The sequence below is a fragment of the Hyperoodon ampullatus genome (assembly GCF_949752795.1).
Source record: "Hyperoodon ampullatus genome assembly, chromosome: 10".
In the NCBI taxonomy this organism is placed as follows: domain Eukaryota; kingdom Metazoa; phylum Chordata; class Mammalia; order Artiodactyla; family Ziphiidae; genus Hyperoodon; species Hyperoodon ampullatus.
Window position 1 is genome coordinate 82,400,998 of NC_136923.1, and position 26,112 is coordinate 82,427,109.

The 26,112-nt window shown below is 49.0% G+C and overlaps 2 protein-coding genes across 3 annotated transcripts; one reads left to right on the forward strand and one right to left on the reverse strand.

The window, feature by feature from the left end:
• Window positions 1–233: 233 nt before the first annotated feature.
• On the reverse strand, window positions 234–16,932 carry MSH5 (mutS homolog 5; the record flags this gene model as incomplete). Of its 2 annotated transcripts, none has more annotated exons than XM_079713028.1 (24): window positions 234–345; window positions 562–635; window positions 789–926; window positions 1,130–1,273; window positions 1,477–1,551; window positions 1,906–2,055; window positions 2,472–2,598; window positions 2,699–2,888; window positions 3,157–3,244; window positions 3,479–3,559; window positions 3,796–3,905; window positions 4,066–4,138; window positions 4,436–4,564; window positions 9,318–9,380; window positions 9,497–9,635; window positions 12,585–12,630; window positions 13,763–13,845; window positions 14,170–14,205; window positions 14,464–14,573; window positions 14,760–14,881; window positions 15,594–15,656; window positions 15,842–15,922; window positions 16,384–16,507; window positions 16,795–16,932. In XM_079713028.1, the coding sequence occupies 24 exons, from the start codon at window positions 16,930–16,932 to the stop codon at window positions 234–236; spliced, it is 2,496 nt and encodes an 831-aa protein (XP_079569154.1). The 2 variants fall into 2 exon arrangements, with proteins under 2 accessions (XP_079569154.1, XP_079569153.1); XM_079713027.1 differs by having other exon boundaries at window positions 1,477–1,554.
• A 3,781-nt stretch (window positions 16,933–20,713) lies between these two features.
• Window positions 20,714–25,602, forward strand: CLIC1 (chloride intracellular channel 1). Its single transcript, XM_079713177.1, has 6 exons — window positions 20,714–20,811; window positions 22,903–23,012; window positions 23,206–23,331; window positions 23,487–23,593; window positions 24,064–24,245; window positions 25,210–25,602. Exons 1-6 carry the CDS (start codon window positions 20,773–20,775, stop codon window positions 25,369–25,371), a joined length of 726 nt encoding a protein of 241 aa, XP_079569303.1. The 5' UTR covers window positions 20,714–20,772; the 3' UTR covers window positions 25,372–25,602.
• The last annotated feature ends 510 nt before the right edge of the window (window positions 25,603–26,112 follow it).

Genomic DNA, 26,112 nt, shown 5'->3' on the forward strand with positions numbered 1-26,112 from the left:
AGGGCAGGTCCCTCTGTGGCCTGCTGCTTCCTATTTCATCTCTTTCCTACTCTCTTGTTTTGTTTTGGCTCGTCTAAGGAAACAATAACTTTCTCCAAAATAAACTTTATTACTAACATGAAACAAAATTTCCAGGGAAACTGAGAACTCTGGGTGTGAAGGAGGTAAGGAAACAAAGAGGGCCTGGCAGCCTCCCGGGGTTTGGGATGTGGAGGAGAGCCCAGGAGGGACTCTCAGAGGATGGTGGTGGCAGCAGGCAGCACTTCCTGACTCATGAAAATGTCCAGGTCCAGACTGGGATCTTCCAAGTCCAGTTTCAGAAACTTGTCTACTAACATCTGGCAACTGAGGGGAGAGAGAACAGTGAGATTTATGGAAGCATGGATAACAGAATCCCTGAGCAGAGGGAAGAGGATGCAGCACAGGAAACCCGAGACCTTGAGAATTTAGAAATTTCAGGAAGAAATTTTGAATCTTTAAAGGGCAAGTCTGAGTCCCTGAAAGGGGTAGAAGAGCTGCAGAACATGCTAGAGAGAACAAGGACCCTGGGCCTGCACTCACTTTTCCATTTGTTTCTCCTTTAGCAGCTCCTTGACAGGCTTGATGGGCTTTCCGCTGCAGATCAAGTCTGAGACCTAGGACCAAGGAGGAAGGGGCAGGGGTGGGAGTGGGTGAGAGCAGAGAGAGTAAGGGTCAGAAATCCCATGGGCCCAGAAATCCAGGTCCCTCAGAGAAGCAGGGACAGTGGAAGGGAGCCCTGATGGAGGCGGTTGCTGTTTGGACCTCACCTCCTTGCCGCGAGCAATGAGTCTCTCAGGAAGCCCAGCCTGGGCAGCTGTGTGGGAGGCATGGCTGGCACTGGCAACACCTTCACAAACCTGATAGAAGAAGACAAGGTCATTCCCATCTTCACAGGTCTCCATGGTCTTAAAAGAGAATTAAAAGGGGAATGTTATCAGTCATTCCGCTTCCTGCCCCAGTGCCTTGGTCAGTTGCTGTGGAGAGTGAGAAACAGGAAGGGACATGGTCCCTGTGCTCAAGGAGCCCCTGTTCTGACGGAGAAGCCAGTTCCCAGCTCTGGGAAATGCTCGGCCTAGGGGCCCCTAGGGAGCTGGATTGGTTTCCTCACCAAATACTGCACGAGGGGCCCCTGTGGCAGCAGCTGTAGCTGAATGAGGCTCAGAAAGTTGGTGGCCACGAAGATGTGGGGGCACGTGGGCCCAAGCGCCAGCCAGTGTCGGATCACGGCCGCCAGAAGCGCAAGCCCATCCACCTGTGCAGAGGGCAAGGGTGAGGCTGTGGAACCACAGGTGCCCCGTGTGCCCCTCTCCTCCTGCCAGGGCTCTCCCGCCTCACACTCTGTTTCTTTTCCACCCACACACCCCTGTTCTTTTCCAGAGGCGCAGCCGCACCCTCTTGTTCCTTAGCCCTCCTTCATTTTCCCCTCCTTAACTCCTCAACAGCTTCTCCCCTTACCGTGTTGGTTCCCTTTCCGAATTCATCGATAAGGACCAGCGACCGCTCGGTGGCATTGTTCACTGCTTTCGCCACCTGCTGGGTACCAGGTGGACAAGGGAGAGTTTCAGAAACATTCGAGGCCTGTAACGCACTGACCACAGTCTGCCTGGCAGTAAAGCTGCTTGTGTAGGTGTCCACCCAACTGGACTGCAAGTTCTTTAACGGCGAGACACGTTTTGTTCATCCTTTCATTGCCAACAGTGCCTCACACAAAGCCGGGGATCGATAAAGGTTCGCGGTATTGATTCTCCTGGTCTCTGAACTGGGTGCTCCCTGCCCCTAGTGTAGAGAGCAGGCAGCAGAAGGAACATTTTTCCTGTTCTGACATTTTTCACGGGTAGGGTTCCTTCCCCATTATCCCCCTCCCCCAACCCTCCTCCTTTTGACCTGGTTGAGGTCGATCATGAAGGTAGAGAGGCCAAGGGAGATGGATTCACAGCTATGGATTCGGGTGAAGATGGCGTCTACTGCCCCGATTTCGGCTTCCTCTGCTGGCACAAAGCTGCCCACCAGGGCCATGAATGTGATCAAGCCTACCTGAATAGGGGAGGAGACAGGGCCCGGTGCCTCGTGTGGCTGAGGTGAAGGTGAGGCTAAACTGAGGGGAGAACAATAGATCAAGAGAGATGGACACAGTTTAACAGAAGATCACAGCCCCTTCTGCTCACTTTAGAATCAGTAAAGGGCAGGGAGTGAGCAAAGGTACACTTTAATTCAGAGGTGGGGGAGGAGAATTCAGGCCATGGAACGATCATTAGAGCATGGCTCTCCCTCAGGTAGAGAATGAGAACTTGGGAGGAAGAGGAGCGGCGGGTGTGGGTTACGGTCTTTTCAGGACAGCTGGGGTCAGAACACAGGGGGAGAAGAGCTGTAAGGACCTGGGTTGACTGGCAGGTGGGGGATGGAGACAATGGAGAAGATTCCAGAGGCCCAGTTTGTAGGGATTCCTCTACCTGTTTGAGGTATATGCTCTTCCCTGAGGAGTTGGGTCCAGTGATGACTTTGACCCTCCCTTTGTTCCCCCCGCATTCTGCGGAGTTGGGCACGAAGGTTCGGGCACAGAGTTCCATCAGAGGATGCCTGCAGTGGGTGGAGAGGTACCTTGCACATGGCCTGTGGATGCAGAAGATGGGGCCTTTGGGCCCCTCTTGTCTATGCCTCCACCCTTTTCTGTTCTCACCTGCCATTCTGGATTCGTACCCCAAGGAGCCGTGGGGAGTAACGGGGCCTTGAGTAGCCATAGTCCCGGGCGGCACTGGCAAGAGCCAAGAGGACGTCCAGGCGGGAGGCAAGGTCCAACACCCGGGTCAAGACAGCTGCCCGTGCCAGCACCTGACACTGCAGCTGGTACATCAGCAGGGTCTCCTGGTCTGGGGGCAGGTAAGGGAGGGAGCTGGGGGTCAGCTCCAGGGGAAAGTGAAGGAGAGACAAAGAGGCCAGCAGAGGGACCCAGAAACAGGCTTGCAGATACCATCTGAAATACCCAGAGACATTCAGAAAAGGCAGAGTCAGAGAGAGAGAGAGAGAGAGAGAGAGAGAGAGAGAGAGATAAAGAGAGAGCAATAGCAGGAAGGAAAGGAGCCTATCAGAATCATCTCCATGCTGCCCACTCCGCTCCAGCCACTCGCTTCTCCTCACCCCGGATGTCGCAGTGCAGGTCCCCCAGCAATGCATCCAGCTCCTTGGTTCGAGCACTACGATAGTGAAGCTTCTCCTCTGAGAGGAACTGGATACAAGGGTTCAAAGCTATGGGCTTTGCTTCTCTCGATCCTCATCCTCTCTAACCCCCGCTCCAGCCCTGACCTTGATTTCTTTCTCCTTTGTCTCAGAGCTGGTAAAGATCAGAGTAAAACAACAGAAGAGGGATCCCACATCGGGCAGTGCTGATATGGGGTAAGGCCTTCCTCTCAGCTGCTCATTCACTTTCCTTATCAACCCCTACAGAGGTCAAGGGTCTCACCATGAAATCCAGACCCTCAATCTCAAAGTCATTGGTCTCCACCATGGAAGGCAGGCGGGGAATACAAAGAAGGAAGCCAATCTGCGGAGAGTAGAAAAGAGATAAAGTAGAGAGTGATGTACTGGGCACTTTCTTTCCTTAGAGGAAGCCAGAGTCCCCTATATCCCCCAGTGCTTCCCTCAGGGGGCTAAAGCCACCAAAAAGTGTTCATGTTCTTCAGATTTCTCCAGGGTTTTCTTATCTACTAATGTGTCCTTCATAAGCCTAATGTCCCCCTAAAAAACCCCTGGGGAGCACACCCACCCTCCTGCCCTCACCAAAGGGATGTAGATGACACTGCATGAAGGAATACGGGGGTCCAGATTTTCCAGCTCCTTCCGAGCCACCTCAGTGAGGAAACTGGGAAGTCCTGTCAGCCTTCGTTTTTCTAGGAGGGTGAAAGACACGTGGATATCAAAAGTAAGGTTCCTGCTCTGGTTGCGATGATTATCCCCAGTTGTAGTGGCCGCCTACCGAGAATGGTACCCCATCAACGGGCAGGCTCATGTTTCAGGCCTCACAGGCCCATCCGTACACCTAACACTCACTCTCATCAATTTCAGGATCTATGTTGGGGAGGACTGTGAAGCGATTTTCAGCAAGACTGCCCTCAAAGTCCACCTGAGGAGACAAGAAGTCCAGGTTCTTTACATCCAGCACCATCTCGTCCTGTTCCTCACCTCTACTTGGGCCCCTTCAGTCCCTGCTTTAACCCTAACCCTCCAAGCCTCCAAGCAGATCCCTGATATTTTGCCATCTCGTCTCACCATGCCATCCCTTGGTCATCCAGCTGACCTCAGTGTCTCCCATGCATCCCCATCTTCCACACCACATTCCCCAGAGCCCAGTCGTTCTCTATTACCCAAACCCACCTCTCCCCTAGTTTCCCAGGAGCTCTGCCTCTTTCCTTCCACTCACCACTTTCCCAATGAGGCTGGCAATGTGGTGTAGGTCATCAGAGAACTCTTGGGCAATGTCCCGAAAGAGCTGAATGGACTGGGGCAGGGAGCGGCAAGCATCCCTCAGGCCCAGGGCACTGTACACTGTCTGTAGGAGAAATGGACAGAGGAGGGTGGTCCATACCCAGGCCGGGCTTAGGCGAGAGAACAGGGATGGACTGAGAAGAACAAAGACCAATAGGGAAAAACACAATAACAGAGACAGAGAGAAGATCTCAAATGCAAAAAAGAAACAGTGAGAGAGAAAATGGAATCTGCAGAACTCTTCACCAGGCACCACACTAAACACTGAGGCTCCAAAGACAACAAAGACAACTGGGTCCCTTGTCCTAGATGGGCTCGTGGTCTAGTAAGGAAGACAGAAATACACCCAGAAGATTTAAAAATAAAGTGGTAGTTGCTTTGATAGAGAGTTGTACAATATCCCAAGAGAGAAGTTTGTACAGAGGAAGGAGAAAGAGAAATAGGGATATGAAAGGCAGAGAAGAAGTAAATGAGCAGAAGGGGCAATGATAGCATTCGGGTAAGAGACAGCAGGAAGAGAGGATGGGTGAGAGTCACTGAGAATTAATTCCCCAGTGTGAAAGTCAGTGACCTGAGGTGGCTGCTCTAACCAGGGATTAGACTGAGTGGATAGACCCAATCCAAAGGACATTGACTGAGCCTCACTCTGTGACAGAGGATATATAAAGTGTATAAACCAAAGAGTTTATAATCTAGCCATTATGGAAACAAGCAACAAAAACAATGACTACCCACAAAAAGGATTGACCAAGTTGTGAAACTGACTAAAATTACTAAGGAAGTTCAGAGAATAAGACTAATATGGGCTAAAATAGTTGGGATATCTTTGCAGAGAAAAAGAAATGGGCTTGGTCTTGAATAAGGCAATTCCAAAGGGAGGAGTGTATTCTAGGTGGGGGCAAGAGCATGGGCAAATGAATAGACATAGGAATAAGAACTAACACTTATTGAATGTTTACTACCCGCCAGGCAATATTCTAAACTTTTTACATGTGTTAATTTCATTCAATTCTCAAAAGAATCCTAGGAGATAGGGACTAGCATGACTCCATTTTACAGGTGAGCAACCTGAAGCACAAAGAGGTAACACAATTTGCTCGAGGTCTCACAGAGAGTAAACAGAAGAGCTGGGAACTGAGCCCAGGTGTCTGGCTTTTAACCACCATGCTATCCTGAGCAGGAACATGGTGGGTCTCCCAGGCAGAGTGCTTGAACGCGGAGCCTGGCCTGGCTGAAGCCAAGGATAAATGTTAAGTAGTGGGAGGGAATATACAAATAGTCACACACATCTGCTCACGTAAAATAAAACTGAAACTACTTTATGTGTTAGGTAGATATACTGTAGAGGGCTTCCCTGGTGGCGCAGTGGTTAAAAACCCGCCTGCCAATGCAGGGGACATGGGTTCGAGCCCTGGTCGGGGAAGATCCCACGTGCCACAGAACAACTAAGCATGTGTGCCACAACTACTGAGGCTGCGCTAGGGCCCATGAGCCACAACTACTGAAGCCCGTGCACCACAACTACTGAGCCTGCACTCTAGAGCCCACAAGCCACAACTACTGAGCCCACGTTCCACAACTACTGAAGCCCGCGCACCTAGAGCCCGTGCTCTGCAACAAGGGAAGCCACTGCAATGAGAAGTCCGCACACCACAACAAAGAGTAGCCCCCGCTCGACTCGACTAGAGAAAGCCCGTGCGCAGCAACAAAGACCCGATGCAGCCAAAAATAAATAAATAAATTTAAAATAATTTTTTTTTTTTTTTTTTTTTTTGCATTATGCGGGCCTCTCACTGTTGTGGCCTCTCCCGTTTCGGAGCACGGGCTCCGGATGCGCAGGCTCAGCGGCCATGGCTCACGGGCCCAGCCGCTCCGCGGCATGTGGGATCTTCCCAGACCGGGGCACGAACCCGTGTCCCCCGCATCGGCAGGCGGACTCGCAACCACTGCGCCACCAGGGAAGCCCTTAAAATAATTTTTTTAGGCTCTGTCGCCTTCTGAGATGGCCCACACTCTGTCTGTGGAGTGTGTTTCTCCCTAAATAAACCCACTTCTTAACTATACCTTTGTTTCTCACTGAATTCTTTCTGCAATGAGACATCAAGAACCTCAAATTCACTGGGAACAGAACTATAGCAGCTGCTGCAGCAAAAAAGCTGGAAACTGAAACCATGCACAGAGAAACTTCAGACAGTCACTGGAAACTTCGAATAGCAGTGGACGAGGAGTAGCTGGAAAGCAGATATTACAGCTGGAATTCACCTTGCTATCTTGAGCTAGGTGGTAGAAGCCACATGCTGAGGATGGCAGAACAGGAAGACAGAAGGAGACTGGGTCACTGAGGACTTTATGAAACCACCCAAAAATCATGGACTGCTTATTTTTATCCTTTTCTATAAAAGATAAACTTATTCAAGCCAAAAAAAATTTTTTTAAAGGTTATCTATAGGTGGAGAGTGGGGAAAGGGATAGAAGCTACAATTTAATTGACTATACCTTGTTTGGGAGATTTGACTTTGGAACTGTGTAAATATTCTACATAATTATAAGATTAAATTTTAAGAAGCAATTATTAAAAATCAAAAAAAAGAATGAAACAAATGAACATAATGTATATCCAGATAGTGACATAACCACTTGAAGTAGTGACTAAAACACAGCAATTTGACTGTATATCCTAGGGAGAACAGAAAGAACTATCCCTCCTTCCCCCCAAAAAATGTTAAATAGTGTTCAATAATCATATAGTTTTGGTAGTAATGGTGATATTGCTATTCTAAGACTGTTGTGGATGTAACGTAGGAAAAAGCAAGTAAGTGATACTTCGATTTTCTCATTCCTAGTGTTATTGAGACACAGAATCTCCAGTATGGAAGAAGGAAATATTGAAGAGGATGAAAGTGGAATATACAAGGTAAGAACCCTGTGGTGCTGAATTTAAATAGGTGATGTCACAGATGTAGAAAACAAACTAATGGTTACCAAGGGGGAAGCGGTGGGGGAGGGATAAATTGGGAGATTGGGATTGACATATACACACTACTATATATAAAATAGATACCTAATAAGGACCTACTGTATAGCACAGGGAACTCTACTCAATACTCTGTAATGACCTAAATGGGAAAAGAATCTAAAAAAGAGTGGATATATATTTATGTATAACTGATTCACTTTGCTATACAGCAGACAATATTGTAAATCAACTATACTCAAAAAAAATTAATTAAAAAAAAGAATATAGATATAGTGATCTCTGGATATCTAAAAAACTAAAATAAAATAAATAGGTGATGTCAGTACTAATTTATCATGTTGTTTTTTTTTTTAAGTTCCTAGATCTGTCCACAGAAAAGGCCTACAAGCAATAAGCAAAACATGCTGAGTACCCTCTAGCATTCACTGTGGTATACAGAAATACCATTTCTCACTAAAAGGAACCAGGGCTCCTCAGAGAAATGTCTGGTTCCGGGTCAGAACCAGTAGGTGTAAATGGTATATCTGGTACATCTTGTCAAACCAGAGAGTGGGGAAGCTATCCAAGTCTACTAGTGTCATGTTAAAGGACTCAGAAGCCAACATGAAGAGGCTCCCATTGGCCAAAGATGGAATATCTCGAACATGTGTAAAGATTAAAAATGCAGTGGCCTGAAGCACGAAGAAATCTGTAAGTTTGTAATGATACTAAAACAACAACAGCAACCAAAAAAACTCATTGGTTGCCTTGGAGGATTATGGAACTAATTTCGTATTTGCTGATAGCTGGACAGATAAAATCAGGGGGAAAAAAATCAAGCAATGTTCTGTGATATCACTAGGTAACCAAAGAGTAGATGAGAGGAAGTCTTCCTTCCAGAAACATTCTAATAAATGAAGAAAGAATTAGAATAACACTACTTTGCAATCTCTAAAGAACTAATGGACTTAGATATTAAACATCAAAGACTGCTATCATCACAAAAGGAGAGTCAGACATACTGACATTATGTTCCTCCATTTATGAAACACTATTGAAAAAAATTAAACTTGAACCTGATCAAGCTTCTAGATTCAACTATTAATTTACAGAAATTCTAGAATAGAGAGAAACATGTCAAAAACAGGGAATGTAATCAGTGAAATTCAGGCTAAGGAAAACTCTGTAGGACAAATAATCCAGCTTCTTCAAGAAATACGTTGCAAGGGGGAAAGATATATATATGGAGAGATGGCGAGAGGAGGGGAGGGGGGAGGGAGGGAGAGAGGGAGAGAGAGACACAGAGAGAGAGACACAGAGAGAGAGAGAATGGTGAAATGGAGAAGGAACCCATAAAGGAGACTCAGAAAGACATCATCCCATCGTTATATGAACATATTTTGATCCCAATTAAACAAACTGTAATTTAAAAAAATCATTAAAGAGATGAATAGAAATAAACATGATAATTAATATTAAAGAATTACATTAATTTTTAGATAAGATAATGGCATTGTTATTCTTTTTTAAAAATAATTTTCTTTTAGAAAGCATATTGAAATATTTATGGGTGCAATTATATGATGGCTGGGAATTGCTTCAAAATAATACAGGAAAAGGAAAGTGAGAGAAGATATACATGAAACAAGATTTGTATGAGTCAAAGTGTTAAAGCTACATGGTGGGTACATGGGAGTTCATTGTATTATTCTCTCTAAATTTTTTTTGACAATTTCCACAGTGCAAAGTTTTTTTAAAGGTGCTGGGATAAAATTGGACCGGGTGACGAGAGTAAAGAGGATTTGGAACACATGCTGGGGGTCTTAACCTGGACTTCTAGATTCAAGAAGAGAGGTCTTACCTTGTAGAGAACCTGCCAGTCACTGACCTTGGTGTGGGACAACTTCATGCGCTTAAGAATCAGCTAGAGTCAAACAAGGACACAGCCGCTGTTTGCCTTCTCGCGCCCTAATGCCCCTCAAGATGCCCAGCACCCCTCAACCTCCTTCCCCACCTCCCTGCCCCCAACCCCGAGCTCACAGGCACGTTCTTGATGTGACCCAGCAATCGATGCAGCATCTGAGCCATGTCCAGATTCTGGGGTAACAGGAAAAACTGAATGACATCCAGACGGGAATTTAGTTCCCCCAGGTCCTGGGTTGGACGTGTGAACCATAGCCTGGAAGTAAGGGTTGGAGTGAGGAGACCAGAAATTACATCTGTTCTCATCACTGTCTTGATCTCAATTTGTGAAAAATGTGCATTTGGAGGTCCCTGGGGATTGCGGCAATATGTATCTGCACCGGTAAGTACAGTGCCCTATCTATGCAGGTGTGTTTACTCGCATCTACTGAAAACCTCTGGATGTGAGCACAACTGTGTGTATCTCGGTTTTGATGGATATGACCATGTGTCCTTCTATGTGGATATGTGATGGAATTTGTCAATATTTTAGAGGGAGAGCAGTGTGTTGAGGCATTTGAATGCCAACACTCTAGCTCTCTCTGCAGCTGAGTAGGAGTGAGTCAGAAAGTTTGTGTATCTGTATTTAGCTGTGAAATAGCACAGACATTCATGTCTTTTCATGTTCTTCCTATGGAAGTATATAACTGTTCCATGTAGAATAAGTCCTCAATTCGTGATAATGTTCATCCCTGCAGAGAAGAAAGTATTGGGTAGAGATACTTAAAGGGTTTCGATAACATTGTCTTATTTTTAAATTGGCTAGTGGAAACACAGAGGTTTATTATTATTATTATTATTACCTTTTCTGTGTCTGAGGTTATTTCCTAATAAATTAAATTATTATACAGAAATAAATGTCTCATCTGTGTTCGTCTAATTCTGGGTATCCCTATCTCCCTATGGCTATGAAGAGTGTGAGATTCTACAAGGACCTGGGAGCCCACAGATTCTTTCCTACATTAGAGCAAGCCATTAGGCATATCATTTTGTATAAGAGCCAACCTGTGGAGACACTGGGGCCTAAGGATGTGTATCTCACACTGTAGTCTACGGCCAGTTACCCGGGGTTAGAACACCCCAGGTTAGAATGAAGTGCAAGACTCATGTGGATTCGAGGGTGGGTTTTAGGCACCTCTGCTCCTTGGCCACAGAGGAGCACAGGTGTCCGAGGCAGTGTCGGCCAGTCTGTGAATACCCTCCCCACCTGGAGAGCACGAGCCTCACCAGATTTTCTTATAAAACACCTGGGTAGCTCTGGCTCATGTACTTCGAGTGCCTGGAGGTCTTAGTTGAGCCAGACTCAAGTCAGCTGAGGGGATGAGGCCCTTAGAAGGTAAGCAAATTGTCCAAAGTCATGCAGCTAGTAAGAAGTACAACTGGATCTCAAACTCAGGTCTCCAGAGTGCTAGGGCAGTGCTCTTTAGAGCATACTGTGACATTTAGTCACCTTCCAGGTGCCCTGTCTGGCTTCAGGCCAGCTGGGCCCTTGGCTGATCATCAGATTGTGATTCTATGCCCTGCAGGATCCTATCTAAGGAATCTGCACCCCTCCCTCACCTTTAACTCAGTTCTCTTCTCCTTTGAGAATTCCTTCCCTTTCATCCCTGGTTGAGACTAGAGATCTGTGCCTGAAGCACTAGAGAAGAACTTCGAGGTAATTAAATCACCCCACCAATTACCTGGAGATGGCCTCAGAGATAATCCTAAATTAACCTCCAAAAGACATACATTGCAGGGCAGGTGGCATGGGGAAAAGATTGTGCACCTGCAGGCTAGCAAAGGTTTCCTGAGTTTTTAGAGATGATGTAACCAGTGTGCTTGCATTCTACTGCATACAAGGCCATGTGCTGAGCTAACAGGAATGGGCCGCTGCATAGAGTTCACTCACAGCTATGAGGGCAAGTAGATTCACCAACTAATTCCAACCTGATGTGACAGTGCAACTAGAAAATATAAACAAGCACTATGTGACCACACAGCAAAGTGCATGTCAGTCTCCTCAGGGGTGCCTGTGAAAGCTTCACCAGAAAGCTGATAGTTGGGTTGCAAGAGGATGTAAGATTTTGACAGGTGGAGAGCAGGGGAAAGACTTTCCAGAGGGAACAGCATAAACATAGGCTTGAGGGGGAATTCCCTAGCGGTCCAGTGGTTAGGACTCCACACCTTCACTGCTGAGGGCGTGGGTTTAATCCCTCGTTGGGGAACTAAGATCCCACAAGCCGCACGACCGAAAAAACGAAACAAAACAAAACAAAACAAAACATGGGTATGAGGAGGTAAGCCTGGAAATTAAAATTGAGGGGCCCTGAATGCCATACTGCTAAAGATGCGACCCTTAATCATGCAGGTAATGTGGAAACCTCCTGAGATTTATGTTTTTTTTCTACTTAAGCTTTAAAAAAAGGGGCGTGGGGGCGTGACATGCTCAGATCTCTATTTTGGAATGAAGAACACATTGGAAAAAGAAGCGTTTAGAGGCAGAGAGACCAATTTGAAGGTGAATGCAATGTTCCAGGTTAGAAATGAAGATAGCCAGAATTAGAGCAGAGGAAAGAGGGAGAAGGGGATGGCTGAGAGAGACATTTCTGGATAGAATCAATAGGTCTCAGTGAATAATTGAATATGGGGGGTGAGGGAGAAGCATCAATCCAAGGTTCAGAGCTTGAGAAGCTATATTGCCAGCAATGCCATTAACCAGAAAAGGGAATGCAGGAAGAGGAACAGGGCCAGTGGGTGTCAGTTTGGATGCTCTGAGTTTGAGCTGCCTGTGGAAATTGCAGGTGGCGATGATGTGCAAAGAGCATTCCACATAATTGAGCTCGGAACTAGAGATACATATTTGAGAGTCATCAGAGAACAGCTCAAATTTGAAGTATGTTTTTAATAATTAAAGATATTACCATGTGTACATTGCTGTCTTGTGATTCTGCTTCTGCTGCGTGTATGTGTGAAAGTCTGTGTATCATCAGTGGGTACATGTGCATCTGTGCTGACAACGTAAAATGAGAATAACACTAGCTACCACATGGGGTCGTTGTAAGGATTAAATGCATTTAGCCAGCATTTGGGAAAGGGCAGTTGTTTTCATTACTACTAAGGGTGGTGTGTTTGAGTCTACAGATTGCCTGCATTAACCTGTAGCACGTGTGTGACTCTTACTCACCTGAGCAGTTTCTCTCCCCACTTACAGCGGCATCTGTTGAGGATTCCTGTTGGGAATTGGGGTATGGAGTGAACCTGTTACAAGCAGGGTCAGGGAAAGCAATGTATGGATGTGTCTAAGCTGAGGCATCAGGGTCAGAGGTTTGGGTGTTTGGCTGGCTGGCCTGGGGGGCGTTCCCCAGATACAGGACACAAAGGCAGCCAAAGCCAGCGTGTGGTCACAAGTCTGAGCCGGGATTACCTTACATGGGCTTGGGGGAGGAATGGGCGCTCACAGGAACATTCAGCCAGAAAAATATGCAGAGCAGGCATAATTAGACTCACAAAAAGCCCAACACATACACATAAACATTAGACACAACCCACTGAGATGCACAGTGAAACCATGTGGTTACTTGGGGTGATGTCCCCAATACACCCTAAAGCCTGAAACAACTATAGGAAATAAAGACTCTATGCAAAGCAAACATGGGAGTTATGCAGTTACATAACTCTCCTCTATACATAGGGCCTCCCAAAGTCCCTAGACAGGTACACCACTAGTAGAAATATTCATACAAACCCAAGGAATAAACATGGAATTGGTAGAGTAAGAAATGATACGCAAATGACACTGGACAACTATACTGGACAAGGTTTCGGGAAGATGCCCAAACTGAGGGAGGGTACAAAGAGGATAACAAAGCTGGATTGGGACTTCCCTGGTAGCGTAGTGGTTAAGAATCCACCTGCCAATGCAGGGGACACGGGTTCGAGCCCTGATCTGGAAAGATCCCACATGCCGCAGAGCAACTAAGCCCGTGCTTCACAACTACTGAGCCTGCGCTATAGAACCCGCGAGCCACAACTACTGAGCCCACGCGCGGCAACTACTGAAGCCCCCACGCCTAGAGCCCGTGCTCCGCAACAAGAGAAGCCACTGCAATGAGAAGCCCGCACACCGCAATGAAGAGCAGCCCCCGTTCGCTGCAACTAGAGAAAGCCTGAGTGCAGCAACGAAGACCCAACGCAGCCAAAAATAAAAAAATTAAGGAAAAAAAAAAAAGAAGCTGGACTGGAGAAGAAGAGACAGCTGGCAATGGGGTGAAGTGGAAAGAGAGGGGCTGGGATACATCTTTGGAGGCAGCTGTTTTTCTGGCAGGCCTGTGTAGTGTGGGATGAGGGAGGGGGCACACCTACCAAAGAGGCTGAGCCCCTCCTTGAGTCCACTGGCCACTTTGTACACTGAGGGGTGAGGCTCACTCTTAAATATCTGCAGGACACTATCAGGGAGAAATTAGGGTAATTTGTATTTTAAAAGGCAATTGAGAAAATGGAATGGGGATTGGGAACACCTCCTGAGATGAAGTCTTGATGTAAGGTTTGTCCCTCACTGCTCTCCGCCTCAGTTTCTCCCTTTAGAAAAGGAGGGGGACGCCTTTGTGCTTTTCTTCTTCTCTCCCCTCACCCCGCTTCTCTTTCCTTCAGGGAGAGAGCTCTTAATAGCCCCAGGATTAAAGAAATTAGAGCCCAGTTAAGGATTATTAGAGCATTAAGCTTAATCCTTCTCCCTCCCCAAAGATGACAGCCTGCCTCCATCTCCTTACCTGTAGGTGTCTTGATCTATGCTCACCAGATGGGTCCTGAGGACAGAAAACAAGCAGAAAGGAAGGTGGCTGGGGTATGAGAGCTCTGAGTTCATTCTTAAGTTATACCCGCTTAGCTCTCCTTCAAGAGTACTCTCTCAGTTTTCTCCCCAGAGCTCCACACCCTCTCAGGAGTTCCTGTGTGCCCTAGAGCACTTTACCAGATGGGTCACAGCCAACGCCCCCCATCCCGTCTTACTTTCCAGGCCTCCCAATCCCACCTTACTTTGGTTGAGGTTAGGGTAAATGACCTACAACACAAATTTCTTAAAGCCTAGGATGGGGATGCTGACGTTACAGTCTTCCAGTTCAACCCCGATTCTTCTTCGACCCATGAACTTCAGCAGCCCTCCAAGTGCTCGAACCTAGGAGGGGATCAGTAGAGGAGGTGGGGTAAATCCCAACGTCTTGGAGGCTGGACGACACCAGGGAAAACTATTATTTTCCAGGGCTGGGCTAGTATCTCCCAGGACTCAAACCTAGTCTCCAGGTGCTTGTGCCTTTCTCTAACCTGCTGCAACCCAGCCCTTCTCTTGAGGGACCCATCTCACCGTGAGGAGGCAGTCAAAGGGGATGATGGAGGAGAGGAAGAGGATTTTCTCAGTGGCGGTCATGGAGTCTGGGATGAAGGAGTAGTTTCCAGAAAGGAGGCGCTGTTTGCTTATCTCCAGGCCTATTTTGAGGGAAGAAGGGAGGGAAAGATCTTACAGCCCGATTCTTCACCTTATTTTAAGAATGAGAAAACAGAAGCAAGAGAGATGACGTGGCTTGCCAAATTCACACAGGCAGTTAACGTAAAGCTGAGACAAGAGGCAAATTTTCAGACTCTTTATTCTACATATACTATAAAGAGGTTTGGCTGGGAACATAAACTGAGAAAGATAAATGGCTCAGAGGAAGATATCTGTCTGGAATTGGGGATTTGGGGTCAAAAAAATCATATTAACAGAGGAACTAATAACATGAATGCCCTCACATCTAATTTAGGATAGAACATTCCCTGTCCTTTTTGCAAAACCTGGGAAGGTTATGGAAGCATCTTCTAGATGAACGAGGTCACTGAGGCAGTGCCTTTTTTTTTTTTTTTTTAAGGGGCAAATGGCTTTGGCTTAAAGGGGAAAATGCCAACAATCAAAGCTGACCAAAAAGTGTTACAACTCCCTCTTCTCACGGAAGGCCCTCATCCCTAGACAAGCCTAAGCTGCAGGTTATTAAAGGGTAGGGATTAGGAGAGATCGTGGGGAGACTGGTCATGGGGCTTGAAGAACACAAAGGTTTAGAATGAGATAGGGCTGAGGGGGGACCTCTGATGATGAAGGTGGAGTTAGGAGAAAGGGTCAGAAAACTGGGATGGGGGATTGGGCAAAGCAAAAGGGAGGAGATACCAAAATCCACACTTGGCAAAAATATGATTTCAGGTCTCTTAGGCTCTCTGTGCTCTTGGGAGGCTGTGACGGAGACAAAGAAAGGGCCATCAGTCTGTACATCTCAGTCCTTCTGCCGCTGTCCCACCTTCCCTCTCACCCAATTCTGGTCTCCTGGCTGTAGCTCCCCCCAAGACCCTTTAGTCTCCTGGAACATTCCATAATTTAGTCCTTCCCCATTTTCCCTCTCTCCCTTACTCAGTCCTTACCAAGCTTCCCCAGAAACCGAGTCATAGTCTCATCCTGTTTGGCGCTCGTGACAACAGACTGGGGATCGATTTCATCCAGAACTCGGAATGAAAATGGAGACCAAATGAGTTCAAGGATCTTTATCTTTTGACTAAGAGGGAACCCGTAGCCCTCCCCTTGCTATCTCCCTTCACCCCTCAGAAACTTATTTCCTCCCTCTAAGAGTAGGGAGTGCCCCCCACATTGGGAGCGTAAGTCGGAGTCAGACATGAGAGTAGAAAAGGAAAGAGTAGTAAGACTGATGGGGTGGTGGGAGGGGAAGAGGGGTGCCCAGGAGATTATCACTAGACTGTAAACCCTTAAAGGACAGACATGACTGATGTGCCCAGGACTGTATCTCCAGCTCCTGGTACATTTGTGAATAATGAGATGAATTCCTAAAAACAACAAAGTGGGGGGCCTCTAGGGGTCAACTAATAAAAATAGATTGAGTCAGGTAAGGACCTACGAGTGAAATACGTTTCTAATCCCAGAGTAGAGGAATTCCTAGTTCTGTCCTCACCTCTCTGGAGCAGCTTGAGGCTCTCGTGGTCTGGGGCATCTGGCATAAAGTAGATGGTGGAGTCACTAGTGTCATAGTAGGCAATGCCCAGGTATCCTGAGTTCCACAGCACACACAGATGAATCTGTCCGGCAAGGAAGAAAGGAAACTAATATTTGAACCAACCACTCGTTAAGTGCAGGGTTGAGGCATGCCATATTTAATTTTAATTATTTTATCAACTCTCTGAGATAGGCATCATCACCCCCATTCAGTTAATGTGAAACCGACATTGAGCGGAGCGAAGTGACTGGCCCAGCTCTTGTTCCCAGCCCCTTTAGAGTCTAACAACCAGACGTTCCAATCAACTCCCTGCTCTCCAGATTCGAGCTCTTGCTCCTCCGACATCGCCTCTCCGCCCCACCCCCAGACCTCCGCGGGCTCCTCCTCTTCCTCCTCCTCGGCCTCCCGGGGGTCCGGCACTGGGGCCGGGCTGGGGAAGCTGGCCGAGGCCTCCCCGGGTCCCGGTCCCTGCGGCGTCCTGCCTGGGGTCGCTCCTACGGAGGCCATGGCGTTGGAGGCTCTGTGGATGAAGAAAATGAAGGCGGTTCAGGAGCGAGATCTCACCCGCGAGGAGGCGGGGGTAGCGGGGCGCGCAGAAATGCAACTCCACTGAGAACTAATGGGAGAGGGCTGAGGGGCAGGGCTGCTAGGGCCTTCGAGAGCTATGGTCACAGGTGCAGGGCATCTGGAGGGGCGACTTCTCGGGTATTTCACTAAAGTACAGACTGTGGAAAACACCACTCGCCCCACCCTCATTCCTGTCACGCGAAGGTTGTATTTGGAGACGGTCTGAGGGTCCTGTGGGGCACGTTTTGCACGCCTCCTCTCTCCGCCCCTGCCAACCAAGCCCCCAAGATCACAGCCTCAGGCTCTTGACTTCCCCACCCAGTTGCGGACAGCTCGCGGCGTTTTCCCGCCTTTTCAGTCACCTGGGTAGCGACGTGCGCGAGACCGCGTCAGTAAGTGCCGCGGGCCTGCGGGAGGGTGCGCCGACGCGAGGGCGGGGTGCGCGCGCACACGCCCCGCCTGCTTAGCCGCTATTGGTCGAAGAGACCCGGATCCTGCCTAGAGATCCAACAGGGCGAGAGGGAGGAGGGGACCGCAGAGAAGGCTGGACGATGATTGGCCTATTCGCATATGGGGCGGTGCCCGAACGTTCAAACTTCCCGCCCTCTGCTGTTGCCTAGCAACCGGGCCTCTGGCCCTTGATTGACACGGGGTGGAGCCTGTGAGAAGGTCCTTAGCAGAGCTGGAGTCCGAGCCCCCGGAACGGGTCTAGGGGCGTTGGGTAATCTGGAGAGGAGGCCGACCTTAAAGGAACAGAGACGCGTTTTTGGGGGGGTTTTGTTTTTGTTTTTGTTTTTTCTGGAGAGTGGAGATAAGCAACATTAATTCAACCTATGCCAACAATTCTAACTTAATATTTATAATGAGCTTAGAACAGTGCCTGGCAAACATAGTAAGAGCTACGTGAGTGTTTTAAATAAATAAGCGGAAATAAGAAGCGAGGCTCCTATCTCAGCCCACCTTTGCCTGTTTCCTGGGTGCAGAGTATGATCACTCCCATAGGGACACCACAGGGCCGAATTAATAATTTCAGTGCCCCAAGAGAAGTTGGAAGCATTCGAATTTCACCAAGTTCTGGCAGAGAGAAGCAGACCTGCTAAAAAACACCTACACCCCTACTGAAACGTGCCCCTACCCCTGCGCGCGCGCACACACACACACACACACACACACACACACACCCTAAGGACAGAAGGGTGTCATTCATTCATTCTGGGCCAGGTGGTGGACTCAAAACAGGGAACATAATTAAATCCCTACTCAATGAGCCTAATTTTTGAGTGTGTGTGTCTGAGAAGCAAGGAGATAGTGAAGGAGAAAGAAATAAACAATTATATACTTTTAAAAACACCTCTTAAAATACATCTTCACCCCCAGCTTTGTTCTGGGTACTCTGAGATGCGGAGATCCCACCCAAGAGCTTAGGAAAGATGGTAACCTGGCTCTGCTAACCAATGATTGGAAAATCCCTTCTAGTGAGAAAGGTGGGGGAGTGAGTTAAGGGCTAGGTTAATGGTTACCCCTGGCAAATTGTTTAGCAACGGGGCTATGGAAACCTGGAGGAGGCCAGGTGACAGCTCTAAGGAGTGTTGGGGAGGGACACACGTTCCAATCTGGGGTGGGAAGAGATTAGGGACTGGTTTACCAACCTGAGGAAGGGGAGAGAGTGGAAAGAGAAGCCTGGGGAAGAAAAGGGGAGATACTGAGATAGGAGAAAAGCAGGGGCAAGGAGGTTGAGATGGGAGGGAAACTTCTCTGATGCAGGATTTGGGGGTATAGCCTCTGGCTTCAAACCCATGCGGCACTGATGGATGGTACCAGGAGAGGGAAGCATCACCTGTTGTTACCTGAGAAATTAAGGAAAAATACTTTGTGGGTAGCCATGCCAGCTAGCCAAAGTCAATATTGATCAAGGCAGCTCTAGCTATAAAAGCTGTAGGGAAAGAGAGGCAGGGGAGAAGCTGTCAAACTTGTTTGAGTTCAGGGCTGGTCCCATTTGCCTGAGGCTTCTCCCAAAAGGGAGATTTTTGTGGGGCAGATTCTCTGGTGGACATGGACCAGCTGGAGCAGAAAAGGACCCTGAGAAGGAGCGCTGCTTTGACCTCCCTTCCTCAGATGGAAGGGGTCATATGTGTGCAGATTTTGAGGGTCACCCTGGAGGAGATTCCCCACCAACAAACACATACTCGTTGAATCGTTCTGCATCCTTATCGGATGTTACAATTCAAGGGAGCAAACACCAAATATATCCCCTCTCTGAGGAGGACAGAGAAAGGCCTTCCTCCATGGAGGAGAAAACCCACAGAAGAGGAAGCATGAGAGGAAACCGCTAACTGCTGGTTCCAGCACCTCTCTTCACTCCACCCCCTCCTCCCCCAACTCTCTCCCTTTCTTTAAGTCTCAAGCCCTGTTTTGCTCCTATGTCCTTGCATTCCACCATGATTTTCTGAAACTGTAGGTGTCCTGTTAGACAGAGGGTGGTGAGGAAGAAAGGGATGGCTGGATAGGAGGGAGATTCAAATGTGGAGGCTGGCATATGTCCAGTTTGGAGGACATATTTTTGGGCTATTTTTCAGCAGATCATAAAGGGTTTGATAGAACCTTCAAAATCAAGGTTATTGGGGAGGGAGGGAGAGAACTCTTCTTCCTCTGTCCTCTCTACTTCTTTCTTTCTTTCCGTATTTATTTATTTTTGGCTGCGTTGGGTCTTCATTGCTGTGCGCGGGCTTCTCATTGCGGTGGCTTCTCTTGTTGCGGAGTCCTTAGTCCTTCTGAGGACTCCACTCACACTATTCTGTCTGATCTTCACTTTTTCCCCCCATGATAGGACCAGCTACCACCAGCCCCTAGCATCAGTGCAGCTCTACTCTGGGGCCACAATAACCCCATGCTTCCACCCCAACTCCAAGGCAACCCGTCAGTGATAAAAGGGTAAGGGGCACAGGAAAGGACCCCAGATGGGGTGGGGGGAGAAGTAGAAGCATTAAAGCTGACCAGGCTACGGAGCGGGAGAGTATCTCCGCCGGTGATCAAGTCCCTTGGCTCAGCTTTCTGTTTCCCCAGCACAAGGCCTGGTTATCTCCTTTCCCCACCCCTGCCCTACCTCTCACCGCTCTCCTCCTCCAACCCCAGCTTCCACTTGCAAGTCCCTCTCCTGGGCCACAGTCCTAGCAACCCAGAATTTGGACTGGAGTTCCGAGGGAACTTGGAGAAAGTAATAAAGGACCACCTTTCCCTTCTATAAATTCCCTCTCTGGGCCCTCAGGGACGTGCTCAAGCAGTCGGTTTCAGATTTCTTGTGTGAGGGTTGAGTGGGAGTGTCCTCTGACTAATGAAGCAGGGAAACTGAGGCAGAAAAAAGTCCCTTGTTCAAGGAGACTGGCAGGGACACAAGAAGTTTCCCAGGATTCCCTCTCCTCAACACCCCCTTCCCCATCATCTGGGAGACCTGAGGCTCACCCCTCCGGGCCCACTCCCTAGGTCATCGAGTTCCGCCCCCGCGCCCGTCCCCTCCGCAGGTTCAGGGCGGGGCGGTCCGTGAGTCAGCTCCCAGATCCAGCCCGGGAGTGGGTAGAGCTAGATCCGCTGGGTGTGGAGTACGCTGGACTGGTCGAGAGGCCGCGTCTGGAGTGAGCGGGTCTGATCGGGCTCTTGCGGCGCTGCAGGGCGAGTAGTCCTAGGTCTGGGGGAGAGAATCTTTTCTGTGAGACCGCCTTCTCCCTGGCCCCGCCCCCTCCCAGTTCCCCCAGAGACGGCCGCTTCCTGGTCCCCGTCGCAACCATGGCCGAAGAACAACCGCAGGTCGAATTGTTCGTGAAGGTAAGAACACCTCTCCCTCCTAGGCCCCCCTCCGAGTTACTGGAAGGCAACTCGCACTTTTCCCCAGCTCCAGCCTTAACTCCCTAATCCCTTTCCTCTTTGATCCCCACCCCCAAACCCACGTGCCGTCTTTAGGGCGTGTATGGCAGGGGCCTGGGGTGGTGGTGGCCGGGCCTTGGGAGGGGAAGACATTTGATGTGTGCGCGGGTAATGAGAAATCTAGGCTCAACCCTGAAAAGTTTGTAGAAGTGCACGTTTCCAGCAGCCTGAAGGACAGGAAAGTAGAGAAAAGGGAGGGTTCCCAGGAGCTGAGAAGATTGACGGGTGTGGGTGTGGGGGGACAGCTGATAGGAGGACCGAGAGAGTAGGGGGCAGCAGGAAACCTACAGGCTTTGGGTGGGACAGAGGGAAACATCCGGATGAGGCCCTACAAGAAGATCAGAGGGTGAGGAGCATAGTGGGGGAGACTTGGATTGGGGGGTGTCGGGGCGGGGGAGGTTTCCAGGAAGAGGGTGTGGTCCGGAGGCCTGGGAGTGGGACCAGGTGAACTGGGAAGAATTGGTGGGGTGGAAGGAGACAGGAGAATGGGAGTGGAGTTCCAGAAGCTGGCTCAGAGAGGTGATGGGGTCGAGAACGAGTGTCCTGAGGACTTGGAGGAGCGAGAGAAAGGGTGGTGGCGAGGAGATGAGAGTTGAGCTGTGGCCACCACGAGGGTAGATGGGGAGAGAGAGCAGAAGGAGGAGAACTGGGTTAGGGCGTTTAGGGTTTGGGGGTTACAGAAGCAGAAGAAAAAGAGTTGCCCCAGCTCTGTCCTCTCTGCGGGTGTGGAGGAGGAGAGGTGGTCCCAAGGCATTTGCATATCGAAACCGCAGGCTGCCGTTTCTGCCCCGCTCCCTTCCCCACTAGCACTGCATTCTCTCCCCTCTCTGGACCTCTTCTTTGTGCCCCTCCCTCCCTTTAGCGACCTCCCCCTCCGTCGGTAACTCCCGGTTCACCCATTCTCCCCACCCTTCACTTTCCTGCCTCCTTTCTCTCCACTTCCCCGCTTTTGTTCATCTAGCCTTTGTGTGTTCCAGCCCGTCCCTCCCTCTCCCTTATGCTGGGGCTTCTCCGGTAGCCATTCCCTCTCCCTCAGCCGTGCCTGGGTCGACCCCCTTAAGTGTGGTCCCCACCTCACTCTCACACTTGCCTCAGGGGCTATTTTTATTTTTACTCCTGGGTGAGTCTGCGCTACAGAGATTCCAGCCCTGGGTCCTGTGTGAGGAAGATTATCTGGAGCCAGGGAACTTGTCCTGGGAAACTTCAGCTGTGCCCAGGGAAGAGGGAGGTGGCCTTTGCTTCCCAGGCCTCAGCCTCACAGGTCCCTGCCCCCACTGCTTGCCAGGAAGGAAGCTGCTGAGCCCGGAGACACAGTGAGATGAATCACCCTCAGCTAACGGGGAGGTGTCCTTTGGGGGATGAGGTCACTAATTGCCGATTCGAGGGCAGCCCCCCTCTGCAAGGCCCTCCACATCTCTAGGGCGAGGCTCTGAGCCCCTTGACTCTCCACCCAGCTGCTTGGGTAGAGGTATAGAGAACCAGAACTCCTGCTGCCAAACCCTGCCCCGCCTCTCCTGTTCTCAGGCTCTATGCCATTCAGGAATCCAGGCCTCCAGCCCACAACTCTAGCCTCACCAAAGTCCCTCTAGGCATTTCATGGGTCGATGTGAGAATTAAATGAGTTTTTGTATGTAAAGTGCTTAGAATAGTACAGAGAAAACTAACTACACCACCATTAGTCTTCCCCCTCTAGGGTCCAAATCCTCCAAATTCTCCAAAGCCCATTCCCTCTGCCTACCTCCATCTGTCCTCAACTCTCTGGGGAACCAGAAGCCTACCTTTGCAGAAGATATTCTCACTGACCCATCTTAGGTTTGACCCAGACCCCAGGGTAGAGAGCCCAGTTCTGGAGGGGTGCTTTTAGCGGTGAGACTGAGTATGTGTCATGACTAGGCAGAAACCAGCTAGGTCTGGGAGTAGGAGATGCAGAGAATGGCCTGGGGATGAGTGGGGTGCACCAGGCCTAACCTTGGGCTGGGGGTTGCTTTCCAGGCTGGCAGTGATGGGGCCAAGATCGGGAACTGCCCCTTCTCCCAGAGACTGTTCATGGTGCTCTGGCTCAAGGGAGTCACCTTCAATGTCACCACTGTTGACACCAAAAGGTAGGTGCACTTCTGTTCCTCTAAACTCCCTTGTGCACACACACATGCACACTTACACACTCACCCACCTGAGTCCTTCCATCCAGAACTGTTTTCCTCTCCATCTGGAGCCCCTTTGCCACATCTCTCCATCTCTCCTTTCTGGGTCTCCCTAACCCCCTTTTCCTGTCCTAATGCCTGGTCTCTCCTCCAGGCGGACTGAGACGGTGCAGAAGCTGTGCCCAGGAGGGCAGCTCCCATTCCTGCTGTACGGCACTGAAGTGCACACAGACACCAACAAGATTGAGGAATTTCTGGAGGCGGTGCTGTGCCCTCCCAGGTATAGGGGAACTTGGAAAGGGGAGTAGGGGCTGGGAGACTCTGGGAGAGAGAGGTTGAAGAAATGAAAAACAGAGATGGTGGTGGGGCTGCGGCAGGGGAGCTGAGGTTCCTCCTCAGAAGACATCTTATCCTGTTTGTCCCATTGGCTTCCAGGTACCCCAAGCTGGCAGCTCTGAACCCTGAATCCAACACAGCTGGGCTGGACATATTTGCCAAATTCTCTGCCTACATCAAGAATTCAAACCCAGCTCTCAATGATAGTGAGTCTTGTGCGTTGGAGGCCTGGGTCCTAGGAGGAATAGAAAAGATCCAGTGAGTCGGGGCACCTGGACATTCAGATACCAGGGAGATGGAGCAGATGTTGGCAAATCTTACTTCAATTTAAAAAAGAGAGAGAGAGACAGAGAGAGAGAGAGAGAGACTCTAGATCCAGATGACCTGAGTACAAATTCTAGTAGCTGTGTGACTTCGGGGAATTCATTGAACTTCTCTGTAAATCCATTTCCAGATCTATAAAATGAGGATAACAGTACCTACTTCGTGGGTTGATGTGAGAATTAAATGAGTTTTTGTGTGTAAATTGCTTAGAATAGCACAGAGAAAATGCACTACATTAGTGTTAGCTATTATTATTTTGGACTGGCCTCACCATTAGTGTTCACCCCCTCATGGGCCTTCTTGGACTATGTCAGTCTTCTGATGTTCTTACCAACTCCCTTCTCTTGCACAGACCTGGAGAAGGGACTCCTGAAAGCCCTGAAAGTTTTAGACAATTACTTGACATCCCCTCTCCCAGATGAAGTAGATGAGACCAGCGCTGAGGATGAGGGCATCTCTCAGAGGAAGTTTCTGGATGGCAATGAGCTCACTCTGGCTGACTGCAACCTGTTGCCAAAGCTCCACATAGTACAGGTGAGTGGTCACTGTGGGAGGAGAGGGTGGTCGCTGGGATGGTTCTTTAAGGGGCTCCCACGCAGGCTTCCCATGACAATCACTCCAAAGGCGCTTTCTTTCTTAGGGTGGTTTTCAATAGCAGACACCACCCCATTCCTTCTCTGCTGCCTTTGCTGGCAAGACCACTACTTGAGAGAATTACATTCTACGATGCAAGGTGTGGGTGCAAACAGACTGGCCTAGGGTAACACATCCCAGTGTTAACATTAAAGAATGCTCTTCCTGTCTCTGTCATTGCCAAATCCCCAGATCAGAGAGCAGGCTTTTCCTAAAATCAAAGTTTTAAGTCTATAGCTTCAGTCTCCACTTCCTCTTGTGGAAGATGAAAACTGCTGGTTCCCATGTTTTTGTCATAGTTCAAAGCTACGGTTTAGTTTCTGAAACGTGGGCCCAGTGTCAGTCTGCTGCAGAACTGTGTACTGAAAATCTCTTTACTAGGCACTGAAAGACAAGATATGTGGTGATTGATCCTTGCCCTCAAAGGATGTGAAATCTAGCTGAGAAGATAAAACATTCACATGATTAGTAATACATGATTAAAAGCCAAATGAAAAGTAGAAAAAAGTTGCTGTGGAAATTCAAGAGGAGAATTTTTGGTTTGTGAATTATATTTCAAAATCCAGAGGGGAAAACTAGCACCATGGACTGGGGTGGCCTGAAAAGGGGCTGGTTATAAATGGCCAGGATTTCAGTAAGCGGAGAGGAAGGATGAAGGCCTTACAAGACAGTGAGGAGTTAAGAAAGATTATTGAAGATGATTCATATGGGAGATAAGAATCATCGGAAGAGAAACCAGATAGTGGACCTACTTGAATGCCTGGATTTTATCATGAGGCCTTGGGATAAGGGAAAGACCAAGAGCATGGCAGCCAATGTGACTTCCCTGAAGCTAACCTACTGGCTCTCCTCTCCCCACCCCTAGGTGGTATGTAAGAAGTACCGAGGATTCTCCATTCCAGATGTGTTTCGGGGAGTGCATAGGTACCTGCGCAATGCCTATGCTCGGGAAGAGTTTGCCTCCACCTGTCCAGATGATGAGGAGATCGAGCTGGCCTATGAGCAAGTGGCCAAGGCCCTCAAATAAGCCCCTCCTGGAGCTCCCTCGCCCCCCTCCATTTTCTCCACAAAGGCCCTGGGTGGTTTCCACATGGTTACCCAATGGACACACTCCAAAATGGCCAGTGGGCATAGAATCCTGGAGCACCTGTGCAGGGCTTGCTGGGGGGATGAGGAGAAAGGATGGGGGATCTGGGTGAGATTTTTACTGTGGGGTGGGTAGGACAACGTATTTCAGTAATAAAGTACAGAATGAAAATCTAGTGCTTTGGGACTTCCCTGGTGGTACAGTGGTTAAGAATCCACCTGGCAACGCAGGAGACATGGGTTCCAGCCTTGGTCCGGGAAGATCCCACATGCCGCGGAGCAACTAAGCCTGTGTGCCACAACTACTGAGCCTGTGCTCCAGAGCCTGTGAGCCCGGGTGCAAAAACTACTGAAGCCCGCGCGCCTAGAGCCCATGCTCCCGCAACAAGAGAAGCCACCGCAATGAGAAGCCCGCGCACCGCAACGAAGAACAGCAGCCCCCGCTCCGCAACTAGAGAAAGCCCGCGCATAGCAATGAAGACCCAACGCAGCCAAAAATAATAATTTTAAAGGAAAATCTAGTGTTTTTACACAAAGGGGGCTTGAAGTGTGAGTAACACGGAATGAAGAGTGGGTCAATGACCTTGAACTCCTGGCAGAAACCAGGAATTTAGAAGACTGGTGCTTGTGACGGGGCTGCCATTTTTAGTGCGGGTCCACCATAGCGCTGTTTTGTGCTCCA